Below are 16,432 nucleotides of genomic sequence, written 5' to 3' on the forward strand. Positions count from 1 at the left end.
TTGTGCCTAAGATATTGTAGTTAATTAGTCTTTATTCCAATTTGTAACATGTAACATGTCTTTTTTTTTTTTAATTTCGTTTAATGGTATGCGTGGACTTGTTTTATTCCTCTAATATTTTTATAAAATATACGTTTGTTTAAAATTGTTAAGATAAGTAGGAAGCTCAGAGATTAAATAAGATGACATCTTCATAATAATTAATGACTCAAAATCCGATTAAAAAATTACTAAAATAAAATAAATATTAACGTAAAGGTAATATAGAAGAGAGTTAAAAAAAAAAAAAAAAAAATTAAACTTCGGAATTTAGTAAATTATCCGCAAGGGTCTTTTGGGAAAAAAGTTATTGTCAATAGTTAATTTATTGAAAGAAAAAGTGCGTGCATATATTCAATTTTTGTAGATAAAACTTTAATAACAAAATTATAAATTAACTTGATTGACCCACTAAGAAAACATTGTATTATATTTTTGGCAAGTGCTGTTGTATCCACTACTTGATTGTTAAATTTATTAAAATAACTGGGTATCTAATATTTCATCTTTTAACATTAAAATCCAAACAATGATCGTTTAATCATTTTAGTAACAAGCTAAGACACATGTTAGAAATCTGGTACCTTCTCCAGTTAAGCAATCAGCTAGACATGTCCAGCTCAGTTTTAGCATTAATTAACTATTTAATTCCCATTCCTTGTCTCAATTATACCATTAATCTACCCACCTAATTTGGAGTAACTCCCAACCCTAAACTCTAGTCCTACCAAAAAGAAGGTTACACAAATTCGTAAGAGAAAACCAATTTATAAAGCTCAAGGGAATAAAATTTTGTATCAATTTGGTAGAATTGATTCTAATCTATGAAATCTTCAATTAAGTTTGCCAAACCTGATCCCGTAGTAACTGCTAAATTACTGAGAACTTACACTCTCAAGGGACCAGTTTCCCCACAGTATCTCAATGTAATTGATGTTGAAAAATACATATAAATATATTGATTGCAAACTAACAATAAGGCCCCCGTACTGTCATTACTGATCCCCTATTAGTATCATTTACAAGGGCGAGCACGCACACATCCAGAACATTAGACCTTTCATTGGTTCATCAGAACAAAAATCACAAACCTACAAAATACATTTAAAAAGCCTTTAGAATTACTACACATCTATTGCACTTCTTCCGTCTTCCCCATATCTTCAAAATATACACTCCACATATAAGAATAAGAAATGGAGGGAGAAAAAGAAATTATGAAAAAGAATTCAGAAAGAAACTCTTAATGTCCCCCATATTCTATCCAGTCATGAGCTCATAAGCTTCTGCTGTTAAAACTTCAAAACGGATCTTTAACTTCATCTTAATGCTGCCCAAAACTATTCAACTTCAAGTTTCTGACTTTCTTGCCTTGCAAGCTACAAATTGCTCTGAGAGAACTGCCTGAGAAAATTTGGAAGCTATCTACACATCAACATGCCACCTACTTTATCAATCTCAGCTCGTCCAGAGTGAGCTGAGTCTTGATGCAAGTTTTGCACTCTTGTAGTCCTCTCTAAGCTGAATAAACCTGTATATTCAATCATTTTTAAGAAACTCAGCACTATTGAGAGGCATCTCACTGTATTGAAGTTGACCAGAAAGCATCTCAGAGAAAAGGAAAGCCTCTAAGAGACAGATCATGTGTGTACATGCACATATGCACAAAGAGATCTGTCATTACATGAAGAACACACTAATAAACTCTTGGAAGAAGAGTAACTCCCTTCCCTGCAGAGGGTGTCAGCATAAATTATCTACATCTTGATGTTTGGTTGAAGGCAACTAGGAAGTATCACAGTATCAGCAATATATTTCTATGCTATTTGTAGACACCCTCAAGCCGAAAGGTACAGAATCACCCCTCAACTACTATTAACACTAAATATGTAGTTAACATAAGTATTTTTTATATGCATTTATCGATCAAAAAAGTTTTCTAGAACAACTTTTGTTGTGTCCTAATGAAAATCAAGGCCGTTTATTATTCTTTCCTTTTTTTTCACAAGAAGAACTCATTAATTATTCATATTGGATATCAATGTGCGACACATTCATATATCTTTATACCTCTGTGCATCTTTCCGAATACTGGGTGTACCCTCGAACAAGGTAGATAGACTTTCAGGAGCGACAATAAAGACATTGGCCATGCTGGAATCAAAAGTCATCAGTATTATATACAAAGCTAAAATGAAGGATGGAATTTTGCAAACCTTTTGTGACTTACATGCCCAATAATTCAAATTTCTCATCAACGGATGGAGCATTGAAACTCCGCACAAATTCTCCATATTCTGTTATGTCACGCTTCAGCCGCAATCCTCCACTGCAAACAGCCAGTCATGGAAAAATAAATGAAGGAGAACCTAGAAGAAGCAAGTCAATCTTTTCCCTTGTGTTACATATAACAAAATAAAACATATTGGTTGCCTAAAGAATGTGAATATCAAAAAAACCCAACTGCTTTTGAAGCTAAACATGTTGCATTTACAGGGGAAATCAATAAAAAACTTGCAGATTATTGACAATTATAAGCATGGGAAGTTACTAAAACTGAAAAGCTGAAAAAAGTTGAAAAAGAAAAACAAAACAAGACTCTACTTGTAAGAGTGCATTTCTCCTATATTAAACAGGAGAGAAAGTCCATGCTCAGACTAATGGTAACTCAAATTCTACCGGCAGAGAACAGAAAGATTCTCACCACAACAGAGAAATGATTGTGGAGTGAGAGATTGATGGATAGGGAAGGTTGAGGTGGCTGAATTGGATAGGAATAAAAACAACTGAAAGAAGAAATGAAAATGATTGAACGAAAAGTTTTGTAATCTAAGCAGTCTCATCAAATGGAATGCAGTTGACATTATCTTGTGTCTAGTTCATCTTAACTGATAAATATTCTAACTATGTTGCTATGAACTTCGGTCAAAACCTTTTACAATTCCTTAAGAGGAATTATGCTTTTTTCTTCAGAAAACAGTCACAACCAAAGCATTAGAGCAACAGCATTTTATTGTGACGTGACGTATTATATTGAAGAAAACTCAACAGCTCATGGAAAGAGTGAGGGAAATTACCTGGGATTAAATGTGAATTTCTGCCAGTGACTAAGCAGCACTTTGTGCAATCGGTTGCCCTGAGAATAATAAATTTTATCATTTTATTCTCTTGAATATAATGGCAGATTATTACTTCAAATTTCACTATGTTAAAACTACTTGCAAGTCCTTGCTCGTGGTGAATAAATGTAACTAAGATTTCAAGAATATTCTTTTAAGAAAAGTAGAAGAATAAATGGAATCTCAACAACCTTTTAAAGTGATTAAGGTAGTAAAGATTCTATCATAAATTTTAGTGATTATACGTTATTGAAGAAACATAGATGTGTAAAGGAGTTCTTATGTATATATAAGACCAAGACATGCTGGGAAAGAGGATGAATGAAGTTGTTGGATTACATACACAAGAATCAAGAGAAATCTCAAAAGTAAAAATGGACCAAGATAAATCTCAACTGATAAAACACTTTACCAACTCAGTCAGGAATGCCTGTTTGTTAAGGCCTTCCAGTGCAGTGAATGCAGCTTCAAGCACACGGGAAAGATATGCCACAGCTCTAGACAATAGAAGACAAATGGTCACTTAAAATGAGAAAAACAAATGAATTAAATGTGTTTCTTTCACACTGCAGAAATATATAATAAAAAAAACTACTTTTCTACATCAAGAAAGAATATCAAAATAATATATGGTGCTCATGATGACAGTAACTTCACAAGCAGTTTCCAGAATCCTAGTGATTTTAAGAGACTGATATGCTCAAAATAGATACCTAGATGTCAGTTAGACAAACCTTGTGCAGGCATTTGTTGGGCGATGATCAGGAGCAATACCATCATCAGGTGACCGATAATCTGTTGCCTTCTGCTCAGCTGACAGTAACCGTTCCACCTGAGAATTAGAAAACACAGAAATTCAGAATTCAGAGGCTGAAAACAGAACAAACTATAATAAGAAATATATGGTGCAAATGGCCATTAAGTTAAATCCTTGTTGATCTGCTATATTTCAAAAATAATCAAACAATAAGCATGTTACAGGAAGCCAATAACTGACCTCAGCCATGACAGTTTCAATACATTGCTGAAGGCCTTTATAAGCAGCAGCCTCTGCACTGGACATTGCTGATGCCATTTCTTCACAGGAAGCAGCATGTGCACCATCCACAGGTAGTAAGAGCCGCGATATAGAATTTGCAAAATACTAAGGATAAAAGTAGAGATTGATTGAGATATCATAATATTAGAGAATTCTATTACCAGTTTTTTTTTCTTTTCCTGTAAAGGATAATTCTATCACCAGCTAGCACAATTATAAACAAACAAGATCAAAGGAAATGATCATACTTGCTGAACTATAGCCACACTGCTACCACAACGTTGTACAGCAACCATGAAAGATCTGAAACTGCTTTCACCAGCAGCAGCAGCAGCTTCTGCCTATAATCAACCAAGCAATTTCAGTTATAGCATTCATAATGTTCTGGGGATGCTACAGAAAAGATTCTGCAAAAAAGTGGGTGATCGAGTAGTTACAGCAGAGGCAGCAGCAGCAGCCACCCTTCTACTAACACTTGTGCCCAGCACAAACCTTTCCCTCAAAGCTGCAGCTTCAGTCAGGCTGTCTCTAGCCCGTTCAAGTCCTTCCGTAATGTATTGACTAACCTGCAGAGGGAAAAAATTGAGAATCTATGACATGAACCCAAAGACTTTAAGAATTTAATTAAACAACTTACTTGGTCTAATAGGCAAGTGAATACTGCTTTTACATTAGCTGCAAGGGTGGCAGACTGTAGAAGGACATTAAGAAGTCAAATTAATAAAGACATAAGATACAGAGTGTGAAATTGTCAAAGATAATAACTTAGTCTAACAGCTAGGTATTAGATTTAGATTTCTCTCTCAACTAAAGAAATTCGAAAAGGTCCATAATGTTAACCTCTCATCTTGAAAACCTATAGATAGACACTTTATTAGGACAATGTCTAAACAACTCCTGCTTGAAAAGCATAATACATATTCAAGAAGTTCAAAATCTCAGTAATAAATGTAACCTGAGAAGAGAACAATGTGCATCTGGAAATTGCTTCTTCATTCCAACGGACAAATTCCGTCACAACTGTAACAGATATCTGCTGAGGGGAAGATGCTACTGATGCTCCCCTAGAGCGCCCAATTGTCCCGGTTGACTCAGAAAGCTGCTCAGCACGTAGTTCTTCCATCTGCAAGAAATAGTAGTTTTACATCTAAGGTCGTTACGCTAAACCCAAATGAGAATGGTACCTTCAATCAATATGTTTAAACAATTGATCAAAACCTTTGCTTGATATAGTTGTTTCAAAGATGCTCGTTCATGTTCAGGATACTCATCTTTGTGGCTAGAGAAAAGAGATTCTGTGAGGCCTGAATCAACAAAGGAGGTCAGTATTCAAGCATAAAATTAGATTCTGTAAACCCAAGATATGGCAACACCAGCATATACCATATTCACATTTGTTTCAACACAAAAAGATTAGCGTTCAGTAAGATAATTATGATCTCAAATTACTTGCTCCACATTTGCTACTAAATTCGGAAGGACGAAATCAACCCAATCAGAGACTTGTTAGTGTTAGACCAAACATAAAGAAAGCGCATTGCTGTTCCTTGAGGTCTGTTTGAGGGAGGGAAGGTAAGTATTCAAACAGAATAGGAAGGAACAGAATGAAAACTAGTAATATTACTTGGGAAAGAATGGAATGCAAATGAGAGGCGACTAGTTTTCTCTAGTTGAATGAGGGGCAGAAAGGAAGATCTCCTTTTTCTTTCTAAAAGGGAACAGGTGGAGAATTTTGGGTTTTAAAGATATCTAAAAGATAGTTTATCACCAGAAAAAAAAAAAAAATTAAGTTCCCTACACTTTCCAAATCCATTCTCCCCGAATTTGAGGGAGAAGATTTGCAGGGGAGTAAGGTAATCTCCTCATTTCCACTTCATTCCAGCACAAAAATCTCCAAAGCAAGGCCTCCTACATTTGCCTTCTTTTCCATCCCCTTCCCTCCACCAAACATACTCTTGAATATCATAGATCATAAGCATAAAGCTCACTGACAAGTTGTTATGAGGCAAAAATACTGACAGACTTATAAGAAAACTAATCTCTTTCTCGGCTCATAGTTTTTCTGTGGAATGAGCATTTTCCTAAGCCATAGGGTCAATAATGGAAGGAAGTTCAAATTCACAAGGAAAAGGAACTTTTTCTTTTGGAAATAAAAAGAAACTTAATTTTTACCTTCAACATCCAAATCACCACACCCAACCGTTCGTAGATCTCTAGCAAGTTCCTTTGTCTTCTCATATGCCACAGCCAGCATTCTAAGATACTGAAGCCTCAAGTCAAATATGAATGAAGTCATTATTTTTTCTCGATTGATTGGCATTTTAATTAGAAAAAATGTTGAAGCTCAGTGATTCTACTCACTAGCAAAAGCCCCCCATCTTCCATAGGAGGTGGATTCACAAGAGAGGGCTTCACCAACAATTTGTCTAAAATACCTGTAACTCGCTGTTCTAAAACTCGCTGCACACAAGATTTGAAAACTAGTTATAAATATATAATTAGAAACACAACTGTCTTAAGCCATGCTGATTTGAGTGAATAACATGAAAACCATAAAGATCAATGCCTTGCAGCGTACCTGAACCAAAATTGACATAACTTCATTAGGGGCAGGAAAAACAGCCATAATTGTGGCAGCTTCTTTTCGCACAGTATCTACAAGAAAAGAACAAAATATGACAAATCCATTGGAAGAATCTGCATTTGGAACAACAATTATCCTCCAAACCTGTAATTTCCTTGTATAAAGAAGAGAGTCCACGAGCAACGTTGCTGGGACTAGGTTGAGAAGCCTGGTCACCAAGGACTAATCTGGTGTCTGCATTCATGACTTCCACATCGATGAACATTGGACGGGTTGCCACATAATGTTGCATAGCACTAGTTCCCCTATTAAACTGAATTTTGAAAAGTAAAAAAGTAAGCAAAGACAGACAACTCTACTGATCTGGTAAAAGGATAGAGATTAAAACATTTCCTTTGCATCCATTTCCTTCCATTATTCAGATCTCAGTATGCAGATCCACAGAACTAACAGCATGATTCTTCTAGCATATTTCTAGACATCCATGCAAGTAATGTAGAACAGAACCATTCTGAGAGAAGCAATACCTATGCAACATATAGGTAACAACAACATAGGTAACAATATTATATTTTCATCTTCAACTTTAATGAGCCAAGAGTGTCCTGATTAGATTTACTTCTGTAGCATCATATATATGATATAACAAGCTTCTTTAACTTCTTCAAAATCACTTACAAACACCTGGGACATCATTTTTTTACCAATAAATAGAAATATGTGCAGTTAGAAACTTCTAAAGAATAAGCCACGGCCCAAAAAATTATTTCACTACAAAAAAGCTTCTTTCAAGAAAAAGGCCAAGGCCCAAAAGAATCAATAGAAAGGGGAGAGAAGAAGGACCATAAAACCAACAAGATGATTTCCAAGCAGCAAGTATCCCAAATTAATTAAAAGATTAGGCAAATATCATAGTGATGTTAACATCCAAGTCCAATGTTTGCACAGAATTAGTAGCAAGAGATTTATTAAAAATGCAAATTAAAACCAAGGGCCGAATCTACCAAGTTCAATTGATTCTCATATTCAAATGAATAACTCCGGGGTTGGGGAAAGAAAACATGTGCACATGAATAGATGCACAGCATAAGAGATTATTATGCGGAGAAGGTGGAATCAATAAGGCAAAAACATGACCAACTACCCTTCTAAGCAAATACCTGAGATAAAATTTTAGCACATTCTGACATGGTAGACAGTTCTCTTCTCTGTGATGCTGCATCAAAACGAGCCAACAATCTGTTCTCCAGTTCTACAAGATGGACATAGAACACCATCAGAAAGGATGAAAAAGGCTATAAAATGATAAGGATATTAAAGCTACTCTATGAATCTATTCTATCCCACTCATGTAGATGAGTATTTCAGGTTCTAACGTATTTTTCAAAGGGATTCAAAGGTTCTACACTCATTTAACATTTTTTTGAAATAAAAACAGTATTCATTCACAGGCACCAAGGGGTGCAAACCCATGTAATTCAAAAGGACTCTATTCCTGTCCAGTTCTGAAATGGACAAATCATCTTCCAGATTATTAGTTTAAAGATTCTATAAATATTCAGGTGTTACAACCTAAAGGATGAGAATAAAAATTATATTTTTTCTCCAAATTCTACATGGTATTAGAGCAAAATAAGGGTATTTTGAGGTTTTATTTTTAGGATTTTTTTAAAACCCTAAAACAACAAAAGGAAGCTGAGGAGAAAGAGAGCCAGACAAGGGGGAAGAGAGGAAAGATCAGAGGAAGGGAGAAGGCAGCCAGATCCTTCCTCAACCGCGTGCAACGCCGCACAAAGGACGAGCCGATTTCTTCCTCCACTGCGCGCAGAGCCGCGTGGCCCAGTTCCTTCTTCCACCATGCATAGAGATGTGAAGACACTCTCAGTTTCCTTCTTCTTCAGCTGCGCGCAGAGACGCGCGACCTAGTTCCCTTCTCCAGCTGTGCACAGAGCTGCACAGGGCACCAAGGTTTCCTTATTCTTCAGCCGTGCGCAGAGACACACAACCCAATTCCCTCTTCAGCCACACGCAGAGTCGCACAGGGCACCAATATTTCCTTCTTCTTCAGCCGCACGCAGAGCTGCGCGACAACCTCTGGTTTCTTCATCCTCCGCGTGCAGAGAATCTGCCTCACTCCAATCGTACAAAGCCTCTAGCCGCGACCTACCGGCCTTCTACTGGGCACAAGTTTTCCCCTTCACCGCACGCAGACCTTGCGCAAGGAGTTTTTCTGGCCAGCTGCATTGAGCCGAGCTAATTTCAGCCTGAGCCGAGCCACCTGCACTAAGCCAAGCCGAGTTTCAGCTGAGCCGAGCCGTTTTCTGAGCTAAGCCAAGTCGTTTTTTGAGCCGAGACAGACATATCTAATTTCAGTATTTTCTGTCTTTTTTTGCTATTTTGGTGCAAATTACAAATTCTGTAAAACTTAATAGAACTAATTATCTTATTTGATCAAAATCTTATTTATTGTTCATCAAAGTTAGAGGATTGCAGGGGTACATTACAGGTGATATGAAGAAACCAGAAGTAGATGATTTGAAATATAACATATGGGACTCTGAAAATTCTTTGGCAATGTCTTGGCTAAGCAATTCCATGCAACCACATATTGCACGAACATATTTATTACTCGATATTCAACAAAAATATAGAACCCGGCATCTCTTACATATTCACAAGTGGATAATGATGTCCAAATTTATAAACTCCGCAATAAAATTCATGGTCCAAATCAATGAAAGATGATTATTTCACGATATTTTTCTGAACTGAGTGGATTATGACAGAAATTAGATTACTATCAAGGCTTTCAAGCAGATTGTCTTACATATGCAATTAAATTTCAGAAATTGATAGAAAAAGAACGAATTTATTATTTCTAAACTGGTTTGAACACCAAATATGATCAAATACGGATCTAGATGCTTGGTAAAAATCATTTTCCTTCATTAGAATAAACTTATGTCTATGTCCAGTAAGAAAAAAATAGAAAGAATGTCATATTTTATATAACACCAGTCGAAAAACTTGGATTAGTTGTTCAGTCTGAACAATCCAAGTACCTACGGAGATGTGACTATTGTGGCAAGGCAAAACACACAAGAGAGACTTGCTGGAAGTTGCATGGAAAGCCAACTAGAGGTAGTGAGAGAAATAATGGCGGACCTACGAGAGTTCAAGAAAAGTTAGTTGAGAAAAGTGAAATACCTGACATACCAACAATTGGAGCTTTTTTGAATGAAGAGATTCGAACCCTGAAGCGTATTCTGTCTCAATTTAACTATTCATCAACTACAGAGGCAACAAATCTAGTAAAATCAGAATCTTTGAACAAAAGAAGATTGACACTGGTAAATTGCAAGATGACTCATCAAAACGTAAACTGCAAGTTGGGCATGAGAGATATCCCTGCACCAACTTGAGGAGGAATGTTTGAGTAGTATAATTTATTATTTAAGTATTTTAATTATTAGTTGGTATCATGTAATTAGAATTCTAATAAAATAGTTATTTCTTAATTTGTAGTTTAAAGACTTTATAAATACCCAGGTGTTACAACTTAAAGGGTGAGAATAAAAATTATTTTTTTCTCCAAATTCTACACCTACACTTTAAAATGTAACAATGTGCATCCTGCACCGTAACATTGTATTAAACCATCCTTTCCGTTAAGTAAAACCATTAACTTTAACCTTTTTGTACATGTGACACTCTGAGCAATATCTTTGTCCAAAAAATGTTTATATATTAAAAAATAATTTCACAGAAAAAAGAAACCATCAATTCATTTTCACAATTTCTTCTTCTTTTTCCAGCTATCATCACTTACTTCTTCTTATCATTCTAGCAGAGATCTACTTCAACTACTTTTGTGTCATGTTCTATTGTTAGAAACAGATATTCTTTGCAAGCTAGAAAAAACATGAAAGCTATGAGAGGACTAGCTTGCTCAAATCTGGATTGATTTGGACAAAATTCTACCTTTCTATGGATGATTCCTATTGTTGCTCCCCATACTTGCCCAAATCTAATTAGTGCTCAAGCGAATTTTATTCTAGGCATTCTGGCCAAAGAAATTTCAGAGGGTTGTTGCTTCTATATTTCCGGTTGCCTTGTGGTCCAGACAACTTTCGATGAGACTTGTTCTTTGTGCCAAATCTAAAACTCAATGGATGAAGCTGCTTTTGTATTTTGAAGCTTTTGAGTCTAGATCTTTATAATTTTTTTCCAGGACTAATGTACATGTTTTTCTAAACTGTGATTCAGAAATATATAGAGCCCTTGGCTTACGTTACATGGACTCTGTAATTTGTTAGAATTTTGTTTTACCTTTGCTTTGCTCTCAGGTGTTGAGGGTTTGTGGATTGGGTTCAGGTTTTGTTGAGACGATGTGTCCTTGGTTGTAATCTTCTATCAATAAACTGATATATTTAATTCTTTTTTTAATAGGCTACATTCTGGAAGTACTTCAAAACACGTTTTTTGTTCCACTACATGTCTCTCATAAATTGAAGAAGAAAGTACTTCAAATCATGTATCTTTTGTTCAGATATGTTTCTCATAAATTGAAGGAGAAAGAGGAGAGAGCAGTTGGAAGACAAAGAAGAAGAAACTGCAAAAGTGGATATTTGCGTTGTATATATTTTAAACTTCTTTTCCAATTTATAAATATCTTTATTGGACAAAATGCCCTAGACATGTATTTTTTTTATTTGCTCAAAGTGCCATGTATATAAAAAAATTATATTTAACAGTTTTCTATTAACAGGAGTTATTTGATATAAGAGTATAATGTAAGATGCACATTATTACAATTAAAAATGAACTGTGCAATCTAATACAAATACAAAACTTTCAGGTGCTTTTCAATATTACCCCGATAAAATATAATCAGTTTCTTATTTAACAAATGCCTACTTGAATCATATCGATCAATTAAATATGCATGTTTAGATCCTTACTTTCTTGTTATTGGGTCATCCTCTAAACTCTATGAAGGATCTAGGAGATCTCATTGATATTTTGGTAGATCTGTAAATATTTTGTATAGATGTTGGCACCCCTTCGGTGCCGTATATTAATATACTTCACACTTTATATTTCAAATAAAAGATGCATGTTTAGAGATAGTTTTCCTGCATTTATGGCCTCCTCATAATAACAAGCACAAACATTATAAGAGAAGCTACTATACCATTGCAGTAGTCTTGAAGATTGGCAACTGCAACTTCTAATCCTCTGCTAGCAGTTGCATTACCCACAGCAGATGGCACAGCTATGCTTTGTCTTCCAATATCTTCCTCAGCAAATGATCCTAAATAGAGAAGGAAGAAATTTGGCCAGAGAATCATGAGACAGATATTTGAAGGCTAATATAAATAACAACTTACTCTCCATTGCAGGAACGACATTACCAAAATAATTTGAGGATTAATCACATGATCCATTGTTTCATGCAAACATTTGAAAGCAAGAATTCTTCCTATAAAAAATTTGTAAGAATAATTGCTACTAATTACAACAAAATAAACCATTACAAAGTCCAATAATAGAAACGAAACAGGGTTAAAATATGGGTTAATTGAAAAATATTATTTCAAAAAGGAACAAATTAATTGACAAATATATTGCTATAATCTAATGGCCTCTTTTACAGGCCATAAAAGTCATTGGACCAGTGCCCGTGTGAACTGGCTGGCAAAAACCAAGGAAATGGCCATCAGACTTTCAGCTCTTACCTTGAAGCAAAATTCATGCTCCATCACTTGGCTCTTTCTTTGTTGAGATCCACAGTTGAGATATACTAGGTGGTGACAATTGCCATGGCAGATGGACCAAAAACATTCATGATGCAAGATTTATGGAGGGCAGCAGAAATTCATTCAGCATAATTAGAGGCTAGAATTTGTGATTTTCTCCTATAATGCCCAGGTATATTTGCACAAAAATGCATGGGCAAAAGTGATCCCACAAATGAAGTGAACAAGAGTGAAGGAGTGGTGATGTAGAGTGATCAAGAAAGGTAGTAATCTCTCTAGTGTGTATAACCAGTGAAACTTATATCTTCAAACGATTTCTTCATAAGAGTGATGTATTTGAGACCGGGGTTTGAGAATGATAGTATCTGAAACCATTCTTTTAATCCTCCAAGTTTATGGTAAAGTTTCTCTATCATGTTTGTCCATGAAATTGGATATAAAGTCAAACTGTGTTAGCTAGTTTCATGTTTGTACATGAAATTAGCTACAGAGCAGAACCGCATTAGTTAGTTTGCCTCCATTTTTCTTTTGTGCATCTTGATGGCTTCCATTTATTTCTCTGGTTTGTGCCTAGTCAAGCCAACAACTGGAACTAGTTTTTCAACAATATAAAGGTAGCATAAACTGTGGGAATATCGTTTCCATTTACTTGAAATTGGTGAGGGAACACATGCTTTCATGTTTTGCAGCGATATACTACACGAAGCACAGTTACCTAGTCTCCGCAGGAATCAGTGATAGTTTAAGAAAAGTACATTCAATATCTTTATAAGTGGATGTAAACAATTTGGAATTATACTATATGGTTTACCAGATAGCAGATACTGGTTCAAATGAGAATAGGATCAACTTATAGAAGAAAACTTCAAGACTCCTTATGGTTTATTTGGATTGGTCTTACCCATACATTTAAGTAGAAACGAAAGAAACTAGAACCATAATAGAGAAGCTGCAAAACCTTATCCTACAAGCTCAGCTCATAAAGAACTCATGAGATAACTTCAGTAGAGATAAAAGAGAAACTAAGATCTCCATATAAAAGCTATAATTTCAAAGTGAAATTGAGCTTTCAGGCATGCATAATCAGTAAAATTTAACATTTAATTAAAGCCAACTTACGCAATTTCTGTGCAATTGAAGCAGCCTCAGCTACACGGCTGTCATCAGAAAACAGGGGTGAAAGTTCCATCAGGTCACCTGGGCTGCTATTAAACTCCATCAAGTACTGCAATAGTTAAGTATAAAATGTGTCAGACCAACATGAAAAAAACAAAATATACCAATATCACATGTTTATCAGAAATATATTTATATATATACATATATGAGATTTGGCACCTTTATGAGATCTATTGTTTGACTGGCAGTTTCCCGCTGAGCATCTGCACTCTGACAAGAAAACAACATGTTGGTGCAGTTCAATGATACAAGAGAGCTATTGAGCACAGGACAATTTTTTACCTGCAAATGGTCTCCTATTTTTGCAGCTGTCTGTCCGACACTCGAAATACGCGCATCCAACCTTGCAAAGCTACTAAACAAACCATCCACACCTTTTTCCAGCTGAACATGACATTTGATGAACTCAATCAAAATCATAAGTCAACAACAATTCATGTTCATATTGAGGCGGATATGATATTCTATGGTACAAGTACATCAAAACCATCCATGATCATATCAAACTCCATCAGGACCATCCACACCTTTTTCCAGCAGAAACAGGATATACAATAAACTCCATCAAAATCATAAGTCAACAATAATTAATGATCATATAGAGGATCATCCAGTATTCTATGGTATAAGTACTTCAATCATTAAAGAACCTTCGGTTTGATATCTGAAATAGACCTATTTAGAACCATTTGACCAGTTGGGAATTGTTTGATCTTCTCCAAGTAAGATACGAAAAATAATCAACTTAAATTCGGCACAGCAATTCAAATGAATAGCTAAAAAATCAATCATTAATAGATAAAAAGGGACTGATACAGATTTGAAAAGATGCTTGACACTTCTTGATAAATAGAATTGGTGAAGTCATTCTATTTACATCTTCAAATATCCGTCCCACCAGATCAAGAAAAGGTTTTGAAGTAATTAAAAATATATTTAGGAAGATTATTTTCACTGACTGGCATATTTGTAACTGACCTCAGCAAGAGTTTTACGGTGCTTAGCATCTTGCGCAGAAACATCCTTCTTAAGATTATTCAGTCTTCCATCAATCTTCAACCCAAAATGGTTTCAAAATTAGAAAAAGAAAACCAAAAAGGAAACACCAACGCAAAATATAAATTAACAGGTAAGCAATTCCCTTAGTTCAAGATTTACCTGCTTTCTGAGATCCACCAACTCTCTACACGAATCCTTGAACAGACATAAAAGAGCATCTACTTCTGGAAATAAAGGGGAAGGGAGTCCCTGTGAAAATTTGGCAGCATCAGATGGGGCACGGATATGACCATTCGATAAAGCATCACCAATGCCACCATGTCCTTCTGTTGAATCTGCTTCTTCTTCTTGGAAAGATGGCAATAGATCATTTACTAAGTTTCCAAACAATGCATCAAAGGAAAAATCACCCTACACAATGGATTTTGACATTTAATCATTTCACCAATTAAAGAAAAAAATACAGTGGAAACTAGCAACATTTGTGTAAAGAGATATGAGAATCTGTAGTTCGAGACAGTACCTTAAAGTCTTCTATGTCTAGAATGAGAGGCATGGAGCTAACAGACGAAGTTCTTGACTTTCTATCAGTCTTGGTTCCATCTCTACTATCTTTCATCTTGTTTGCTGAAAGTATCTTCAGAGAACATTACAACAAGATCACCATTTGCAGATATAGACTACATATAATACTTCAAAAGAAGTCAAGAGAAGAAACCCAATCCACAATACATTTCTCATTAAACAGTTAAAGCAAAAGAATAGTAGACGTGCAGCTCTCGGTTTAAGCCCCAACTACTGAATAATAGGCAAATGAAAGTCACATCTACATCCGTATGACAATTCTTAATTTTAACCAGGAAGTCCTTTTTCACTTGTAACATTATCCTTTTCTTTTCTAACTGGATCAGTTGAACAACTTCACAGATTTATGCTATTTTACTGTTGTACTTTTGATCAACTAATTTGCATAACCAATCTTATCTCAAAAAAAAAAAAAAACATGCAAGACAAAACGATTAATTTCCTCAATTTTCTCGGGAACCAAACAACCAAGTAAACGAAATTCGTATCTTCAATTAGATGCCTAATCACAGCTAAATTAGTAATTCAGCTAAAAAAAACATCGCGTTTCAATGAACGACCTACGTTTGGGATTCAATTCCACAGTTTCACTTCTGTGTTTCTCCAAAATCAACCAATCGAATGGGAACTACAACCTATAGCAGAAAATGAAGCGACAACGCGAAAAGGATATTAAAATTAGAAGACAATTACTTGTTTCCATTTTCTTCTACCTCGATCTCGTACAGCGATTAAACGGAAAACTGTAAAGAGAGAGATAGTACCTCTTCGCGTTTAACAAATGAGTGACAGCGCCAAATAAAAGATTGTCAAAGAGCTCGCCTTTTCTTCTAAGCTTCGGTTGGCTAGATCGAGCAAGATGAAAGAGAAAGAGGAAGAGAGAAGAGAACAGACTGTTCTTCAACGAAAATTTCAATGAAATTCTTCCTGAACCAAATGACCATCTTACCCTCCAGTTGCCAAAGAACCAGGCGATAATTTTGATGGTATTTTAGAGATTTCGTGTCGATACACTTCTTGTTTTCTTCGCCGCTATGGTGCGCTTGGGTAAGCCCACCTGTTAGAGAACCATTTGGAAAGATTATTTTGTAGCAGATTTTAGAAAATTATTATGTAGCAGATTAACTGT

At 35.4% G+C, this 16,432-nt stretch overlaps 1 protein-coding gene across 5 annotated transcripts; it reads right to left on the minus strand.

The window, feature by feature from the left end:
* Positions 1–969: 969 nt before the first annotated feature.
* SEC10 (exocyst complex component sec10) lies at positions 970–16,226 on the minus strand. 5 transcript variants are annotated; one of them, XM_088219534.1, is made up of 26 exons: positions 16,068–16,202; positions 15,868–15,938; positions 15,242–15,345; positions 14,878–15,129; positions 14,698–14,772; positions 14,002–14,103; positions 13,879–13,929; positions 13,660–13,765; positions 11,976–12,095; positions 7,942–8,033; positions 6,926–7,094; positions 6,776–6,852; positions 6,559–6,657; positions 6,370–6,460; positions 5,416–5,501; positions 5,153–5,320; positions 4,835–4,888; positions 4,635–4,763; positions 4,446–4,538; positions 4,156–4,302; positions 3,893–3,990; positions 3,571–3,655; positions 3,117–3,175; positions 2,270–2,368; positions 2,110–2,193; positions 970–1,570 (listed from the first exon to the last, which is right to left on the minus strand). In XM_088219534.1, the coding sequence occupies exons 3-26, from the start codon at positions 15,335–15,337 to the stop codon at positions 1,498–1,500; spliced, it is 2,505 nt and encodes an 834-aa protein (XP_088075660.1). In that variant the 5' UTR covers positions 15,338–15,345; positions 15,868–15,938; positions 16,068–16,202; the 3' UTR covers positions 970–1,497. The 5 variants fall into 5 exon arrangements, with proteins under 5 accessions (XP_088075660.1, XP_088075657.1, XP_088075656.1 ...); XM_088219531.1 differs by having other exon boundaries at positions 15,242–15,355; XM_088219530.1 differs by lacking the exon at positions 15,868–15,938 and having other exon boundaries at positions 15,242–15,355; positions 16,068–16,226.
* Positions 16,227–16,432: the final 206 nt, after the last annotated feature.

The sequence above is a fragment of the Carica papaya genome, chromosome 5 (assembly GCF_054855325.1).
Source record: "Carica papaya isolate Zhongbai chromosome 5, ASM5485532v1, whole genome shotgun sequence".
Lineage (NCBI taxonomy): Eukaryota > Viridiplantae > Streptophyta > Magnoliopsida > Brassicales > Caricaceae > Carica > Carica papaya.

Excerpts from the sequence above, each read along its gene's own strand:
- SEC10 (XM_088219530.1), bottom strand. The coding sequence starts at position 15,337 with ATGAAAGATAGTAGAGATGGAACCAAGACTGATAGAAAGTCAAGAACT. Across the intron at positions 6,853-6,925 it reads TTTATACAAGGAAATTACAG|ATACTGTGCGAAAAGAAGCT; the intron begins GTTTGGAGGATA and ends CTTTTCTTGTAG. Across the intron at positions 2,369-3,116 it reads AAATTCACATTTAATCCCAG|TGGAGGATTGCGGCTGAAGC; the intron begins GTAATTTCCCTC and ends GGCTGTTTGCAG.